This window comes from Blennius ocellaris, assembly GCF_963422515.1.
Source record: "Blennius ocellaris genome assembly, chromosome: 1".
In the NCBI taxonomy this organism is placed as follows: Eukaryota; Metazoa; Chordata; class Actinopteri; order Blenniiformes; family Blenniidae; genus Blennius; species Blennius ocellaris.
Genome location: NC_137650.1, coordinates 1,188,675 through 1,196,376, shown reverse-complemented (window position 1 = coordinate 1,196,376; position 7,702 = coordinate 1,188,675). Strand labels below are relative to the sequence as shown.

General features: G+C 45.1%; 2 protein-coding genes across 2 annotated transcripts; one reads left to right on the top strand and one right to left on the bottom strand.

Moving 5' to 3' along the window:
• Positions 1-629: 629 nt before the first annotated feature.
• ubap1lb (ubiquitin associated protein 1-like b) lies at positions 630-4,180 on the top strand (the record flags this gene model as incomplete). Its single annotated transcript, XM_080519292.1, has 5 exons — positions 630-731; positions 1,252-1,785; positions 2,618-2,824; positions 3,543-3,644; positions 3,733-4,180. The coding sequence occupies 5 exons, from the start codon at positions 630-632 to the stop codon at positions 3,865-3,867; spliced, it is 1,080 nt and encodes a 359-aa protein (XP_080375418.1). The 3' UTR covers positions 3,868-4,180.
• kbtbd13a (kelch repeat and BTB domain containing 13a) lies at positions 3,840-7,696 on the bottom strand. Its single transcript, XM_080501381.1, has 2 exons — positions 5,592-7,696; positions 3,840-3,872 (listed from the first exon to the last, which is right to left on the bottom strand). The coding sequence occupies exon 1, from the start codon at positions 7,672-7,674 to the stop codon at positions 6,364-6,366; it is 1,311 nt and encodes a 436-aa protein (XP_080357507.1). The 5' UTR covers positions 7,675-7,696; the 3' UTR covers positions 3,840-3,872; positions 5,592-6,363.
• Positions 7,697-7,702: the final 6 nt, after the last annotated feature.

The following is a 7,702-nucleotide window of genomic DNA, read 5'->3' as shown; positions in this document are numbered from 1 at the left end:
AGACCATCTGTCTCTGCTGGCTGATTAGCGTCACCATTGACGTCCGTCACTCAGGCTGGACGTATGTGACGCCATCTGCACCTTCATGTGGACCACAATCATGTTTAATGGAATGAATGCCAAGTGCGTCACACAAGACCGTAGATCCTGACTTGTATGGTGTGGCAGTCTTTGAAGATCACCTTTCCACTGAGGTCCACCCTCCACCAATATAGAAGTCTGTGCAGTGGGAAACTAAATCTGATTTGACCGTGCTAAACTCCAATGTTGAGGGAGAATTTATACATGCCTGTGTAGTGCAGTCTACAATCAATGTCCTCTTGGTTATTAAACCTGACAAAGTCCAAATTGACCAGATAAGTGAAACTTCAAAACTTTCTATTTATTCTTCCTGGTGTGAAATACAGTAAGATTCATCCTCTTGGTGGCCTGTGTTTTCTCCTCAAAACATTTCAAGACTTTCAGCAGATGTGTTGTGTTGTGAAATGACTTGATTTGCTCCTTTTCAGCTGCTGTACACACTGGGAACTGCAGTAACGGTACTGCTGTCACTCTGCCCAGCATCAGAAGTGAAGTAGAACCAGATAATCCTCAAAGGAGCCTCTCTGTAAGACAGTGGACACAACAGCATGGATGGTGTCCCTCTGAGAACTCCAGCAGCTGTGCAGGAAGTTCAACAAGACGTGACGGTGACCGTCCCAGACTACCTGACCACTCTGCAGGACACACAGGTCTGTGTGTGGATCTACATACTTCTTCTTTCCTGAATGCTTAAAGCTCACAATAATAATTGAAAGAGTGTGGTGCATTTACATGGTTTTAACATGTGCAGGAGTTTCATAATTGATCAATTATATTATGAACGTCACTTCTGCTTCACGCTTTTGCATCATATTTCAATATACTGTGCAAATAAAAAAAAGTGCAAATTCCATTACATGCATTTTTAAACAATGTCTCAAAAAGTCATAATGAGGCTGCTTTTTTGGACTCCAGAACTGGATACTGTGTCAGATATGGGAACGACTATTATCTAATATTTGAAATGTATCCAGGGACAAACCTTTTCCATCTAGAAAAAAGATCAAGCCGGGACTTATGTAGTATTGGAAATATGTGCAATTTTGTTTGTTTTTGTTTTTAACTTAAAAAAAAAACAAAGCACAGAAAGATCTCGAAATATTCAATATAAACAACTTCCAATGTTTCTTGTGCAGTGCTGAAGTGCAGACTTGTGTGTTTGTGTGTCAGTATGAATTCAGCCTGGAGAAGTGGGTGCTGACCGGGCTGCAGAGTGTTTCCTCCAGCCAGCCCCAGTCTCAGGCCCCCACGTCTCCCTCGGGGCTGCTGCCATCATGTCCACCGTACTGGATGATGCTAAGCGCCTCACAGCGGAGCGGCTTGGTCAGCTGTCACAGCTCTGAGCTGCGGGAGTCCAGCCCTCCACGACGCTCCCACAGTCTCAGCCCCACAGCGCCGCGCAGCAAGCGGGCCGTCTCAGCCAGCGCAGGAGAAGGAGAGAGCAGCGCACACAGTGGGTGCTCGGGCGACGAGGGCCAACTGGGTCAGAGGAAAACACGAAGAGCGTTCGTCCCCGACCTTCTCAACCCTCCCACCTGTCTGAGCAGCCTGCCGCACCAGCGCAGGAAGAACCTGCGCCATCGCTCTCTCTCGGTGTGTCACATGTCGTCACAGCACGATGGCAGCACAGAGCAGCTGTCTCACAGCTCCAGGGCCTCGTCACACCACAGACCCCTCACCACCAGCAACGGCACGGCGCACATGGTGAGGCTGCTCAGGGAGCGCTTACAATGAAAAGCATCATTTGATCCAACAGAATGAAAGCAATGTACCACCAAATTCTGAGTCCGCCTGAGGGTCGGGCCTGGCCTGCAGGCTGGACCATGTTCAGTGTCGAGATGATGAAACGGAATACAACGACTTTTATTGTCAGCAAGTAACTGCTGTTTCTCATGTATTGTCCCTTTCATTAATAGTGGTGGAGATAACAACAGATGTTAAACAGCTGCCCTGCCTAATCAATATGGAGGCAAGACGCTGCGTGAAACCATGTTGGCTGATTTCAGTTTGAGGAGAAACTCTTTGGTTAATGGGGTGTCAGCTGTGTTGCAGCCAAATAAAGCACAAAGTCAAGGGACTCGTATTTTTGTAACTAGAATTTTCCTTTTAAATATGTTGCTTGCAAAAGGATGAGAGGGTTTTTTTGAGCTGTATTGATTTGCGCCAGGAGCAAATTCTAAAGGTCTTGGCTTTCTTATAAAGTCAACTGTTTTGGGTTTTTCTGAAGAAATACATCATTAAAATGAGTTGCTAATATTGAATATATTTATAGTAATACTCTACTCATTATTTTTGCCCTTGTTTTACTGGCATGGATCACCAGAGATCAAGTCTGTGACTCTTGAACGAAAATGAGTTTGACAGATTTAGCTGAAAAGTTGTGATTCAAAGATCAGAAGGAACAATAAAAAGATGGAGAGAGGGACAAGACTGAGCCATTTCTCATAATCGTAATCACTGTTTCTGTTCAGGTTGAATCCATGACATTTGGGTGCATCTCCAGAATCACACATTGCTACAATCCACTTTCTCTTAGATACCGATCAGACCAGGCGGGGAAGGTTCTGCAGCCGCCCCGGCCCCAAGGGACCTCCACTCCTCTGGTCTGGATTCCACAGCAGAACTCTTGTCAGCGCTGAGCCCAGAAGAAAGAGAACTGCTGGAGGCCGTCACTGCTCGGGGATACCCCCTACATATGGCCATACTTGCCCTGCAGAGAACAGGACACCAGAGCCCAGATAAGGTCAGTGCTGCTCCCGGGAGACGACAACCTTAATGGCGGCATCAGCTGAACAGTGAAGACATGTTTACAGGTGTTTAACGATACAGTTTCCACCAGGTGAATGAGATTCACCCTTTCTCACTGACAAGACATTTTACATTTGGCTCTATATTAATAAAAAATAGAATTCAAAAAGGATGCAGAATATAGAGATCAAGCCCATGACAGAAGACGGAAACAGTAAACTAAGTCTACTTAAGCCAGTGTAAAAATAGAGCCGCCTTGTCCACAACTAGCTCGGCATTATGTTTCCTCATGTCACAGAATAAATAGAGGTAGGTCTGCGTGTCTGTCTCTCTGAGCCCCAGCACAGACTGCATTTCACTACCTGATATCAGAGACACATCTGTGTCATGGCTTCAGTCAAACTTGCAGCACAAACAGAACCACTTTTATGTGAACTTTTTAAAATACTTCAGCAAATAGCTTTCAAAAGCACATCTGGCTGATCTGTGCATTTATTGGTTGATAAGTGTGACTCATTGCTGTGAACACTGAACACTAAAGCACAAACTGCTTGTGTGTGTGTGTGTGTGTGTGTGTGTGTGTGTGTGTGTGTGTGTGTGTGTGTGTGTGTGTGTGTGTGTGTGTGTGTGTGTGTGTGTGTGTGTGTGTGTGTGTGTGTGTGTGTGTGTGTGTGTGTGTGTGTGTGTGTGTGTGTGTGTGTGTGTGTCCTCAGGTCTGGAGTTACCTGGTGGCCTGTGACCACCTATGTCAGCTGGGTTACAGCATGGCTCAGGTAGAAGAGGCTCTGGAAATGTTCCAAAACTGTGAAACAAAGGTGAGACAGTGTTCACATCAGATGGAACCTCAGTAAATGTTCTTGAATTTAAAATGTAATTGTAATCATTGTGTTTGTTGCTGTTGAGGCGGAGGAGTTCCTTCAGCTGCTGAGTCAGTTCAACGAGATGGGCTTCCAGCAGAGCGCCATCAAAGAAGTGCTGCTGGTCCACGAAAACCACAGGGACCGAGCTCTGGAGGAACTGATGACACGCGTGGCCTGATAGAGCTGCAATACACACACACACACACACACACACACACACACACACACGCACACACAAATGCAATACTAAAATGAAAAGCCAACTCTACTGTTGAACACGTTTGCTGAGTTGTTACATGGGATTTCAATTCAAGCCATGGCGGTATTTACACTGGTACCATTTCCAATTTCTAATTCTGAAGAAGCAGTGGTCACATTTCAAGCACAAGTATGTGTTTCCCCGAACGTAAACAGGCTTCTGAACCATATTACACTCTCAGGCTGCATCTCCTCAAACACTCCAAGTCTTTTCTTTCAAAATCTGTCTTACGTTTCTGTTTGGAGTTTGAATCAAGATGAGATTCATTCCAAGATGAGAACGTGGTAATAAACAATGTTTTAAACATTCAGCCATGTGTTTTCTGGTTTTTTACTCATTCTCAACAATATGTTGATGAAAATGTGATTGTACTGACAGCAAAATACTGAGATAGGTACTGCCCTTTTACCGACATTCCTGTTTCTCCCTGAGCCCCAGACCAGAGGTCTGGACCAGGAACCATGAACATCCTGGCTATCTTTGTGTTTCCTGGGTTGACTCATCCTGACAACCGCTACCAAGAAGCAGGTTATTAACTCACTGGTTCAACCCAGACCTACGTGTGCATGTTCACATAAATAGGTGGAATTTGCAGCATCTGACCACACACACACACACATGCACAAATCACAGTTTACAGATTATTTAAGGAGCAGATATTCTCTGAGATTATGGGGAATAAAAACATGTCGGCAGACTAAAGGTAACACTGCTGCTGCAGCCAAAGCCAGACCATTCCTGACTTCGTTAATGTGACTTGGTGAGATTATAGCAGATTATTTCATGGACAATATAAACGGGTCACTCAGTTTCTCTTTATTACAGCAGAAACGTTTCAGGCAGAGCTTCCTCACTGCTCTTCTTTTAGTTTACGTTTGACATCCAGTTGTTTTGAGGCTGAGTTTCTCTTGTGTGAGTGTTTTGTGTTAGAATATTAATTCATCACCGTGATGACAGCAGTTCAATAAATTCATGTTTCTGCAGTTGTATCAGCGTGACCATTATTAGTAAGCTCATTATTCCAGATCAACCTTCGTGGAGCGAAACAGACTTGGAACAAGTCAAGAACAAGAACAAAAACATCCTTCAAAGCCTCAGTGACCAGGATTTATTTTATTATGAAAAAACATTGTTCTAAATACTTTCTCTTCTTCTCTCCACTGGGTTGTATTTGGTAGTATATAAATAAAGTTGAACTGAATTGAAACAGTACACCAATCAGGATATTCTAAGAATGGCCAAGAGATCTGATTGGTCAGGAGGAGCTTTACACTTACTGAGATTATATCCAGATTATATCCAGAACGTATCCTGCTCCGGAGCAGGTTTAAGTTAAAGGTGTACAGGAGGATTTTCCCGAATTTTAGGAAAGAACCGCCCTCTCCACCTTTTGAAAAAATGCACATGCGCAACGCTGTACCTGCTCCTGAGACGGAACGCCTGCTAGAACGTGACGAGCCCAGTTCTCCTCGTGCACGCTCTGTTTACAAGTCGGCGTCGCTCACACAAGCTCACCACAATAACTACTGACGATGCAAATTACAAAATAAACTAATCAACCCTGGAAAGTTACAATATAGACGTAGATAACTTTTACTGGAAGTGATTTGAAATGGATTTCTCCAATAGAAGCCAAACTTTACCTGTGGAGTAGAAACTTGGCGACGGAAGCGTCAGTGGGAAGCCCAACCTGGGCTTTCAGCGCCATCGTGGGAAACAATCTCCCAGAAACACTCTGGTCTTGTTTCTCTCTTCCCAAGCCTTTCTCTTCTTCTCATACACTTCGAAGACACTTTCTCTTGCGACCTTCTGCCATTTTCAAAGTACCCAGTGAGAACTGCGAGCTCACTGAAGGTGTAGCTCACCATATACACCTGAAAGCGCGCATGCGGAGAAAGTGAAAACTAATAGATCCACGCTACCTGGGGACGAGCACATACGACGGCCTTACGTCACCAGAATGATTGACAATTGGGAGGACCAATAGTCTTGATGATCCACCCGGAAGTATAACATCCTCCTGTACACCTTTAAGTTAAGGTTAAGTTACCTTGATAAGAGGTAATCCAGTGTGGTAGTACAGGCCTCAACGTGAGAGCAAAAACTGGTGTGCAGGTTTCAATGCATCTGAAAAATGCTTCCAGTACATGAAGATGATGATGAAAATAAACACATTATTTAAAGAACCTTGTATAACACTTGAGGAGACAAGGACAAAACATTAAAACAGAAGATAAAAGCTGGAAAATCCATGGTGGAACTCAACAGTGTGCAACAATCTTTACATGAACCCACTGAGAAATTATCCACATTTTCTTTATCGAGAAATGATACAGTTTGATGCTTTTCAATAGATTTGATGGGCCTTCAAAGTATTTCACCCTTCCAGGATTAGTGAGCCTGTTATTCAGAGGTTCAGGGGGAAGGTTTGCGATGAAGACTTGGGACTCTCAGCATTTCCTCCTGCGTCACTTTGTCACCATTGTCTGTGAGTGAAACGGCAACTTTAGGTAGCCTCATCAAAAATGTGTATATGGATCCAATCCGGCCAAAACCTTTCATCTCACGCTTCAGGTTCCATGTGTGATGGTCCACAGTGTACTCTGTCGTGACGTGTCTGTTGAGGGTGAACACAGAGTCTCCTCTGACCACAGCAGTGGACAGAGAGCCTTTGCTGTTGCCATACTGTCCAGACACAGTAGTCCACTGACCTGAGCTCAGATTGTAGCAGTCCATTACACACACCAAGAAGTCATCACAGGGTCTGTTGCGCATCACATACAGATTGTCCTTATGGGCCACCATGTAAAGTCCATAACTGTGTTGGCGAACTAGTGTAGTGACCAAAACCCAGCAGTCAACTTCAGGTTTGTACTCATACATTTCTGTTGCCCCTTTCCCTTTCCAGAGACAGATGAAAATCCTGTTCATGGCAACAGCAGACATCACTGAGGTTGCAGGGCATGGCAGTGGTGACACAGAAGTCCAGCTTTGGCCACGCAGTGCGTATCTTTCCACAGAAGACAGGGGCTTCATGCTGTACTCCCCTCCTACAGCATACAGGCAGCCCTCGTGGCCAATCAGAGTCAAGTTGTAGCGTAGCTGTTGGGTTCCAGAGAAAGTGGACCATGAGTCAGCTGCAGGGTTGTAGCAGAATCCAGTTTCCACAACCTTCTTGCTTATGTTGTGCACTCCTCCAATAATATAGAGATTATTGTCGAGCACAGCTACACCTGCCATGGTGGTGCTGACGCTGCTCGGTAGGTGTGTGAGGACCCGCCACTCTGACTGTGTTTCGTCCAGGTAGCAGACGGTCCTCTGAAAATCCTGGAGCCTCTCAGAGGATGGAGAGTGGCTGCACACTGCCATGTAGCTACTCGGGAGGAGAGCATCAATGTACTCAACCAGTCTTGCAGGTAAGCTTTGCATGTGCTCACTCAGGTCACTGTACATGTCTCTGATGAATAAGGCGGACCTGTGAGACAGATCCCACACACCATAGGTTGCTGCTGTGTGATACATGAGTAAGCAGTTTTCAGAGTTGATAATATTAATCAGATGATTGGTGAGAGCTGGCACTTGAAGAAATGCAGTACACTCGATGGCTTCCACAATCTGGTCACTGTTGAGCATGGGTCTTTCCCCGTCCAGGACCTGAAGCAGGACTAGAAAGCCCAGAACCCCGACACATTGCAGCTGGATCTCTTCCTGTCTGCACTCTCTCATTCCCGACTGCAACAACGCTCTGAAGAAC

What these genes read in the sequence shown, in the direction of transcription:
- kbtbd13a (XM_080501381.1), bottom strand. Translation starts at nt 7,674, where the DNA reads ATGAGAGAGTGCAGACAGGAAGAGATCCAGCTGCAATGTGTCGGGGTT.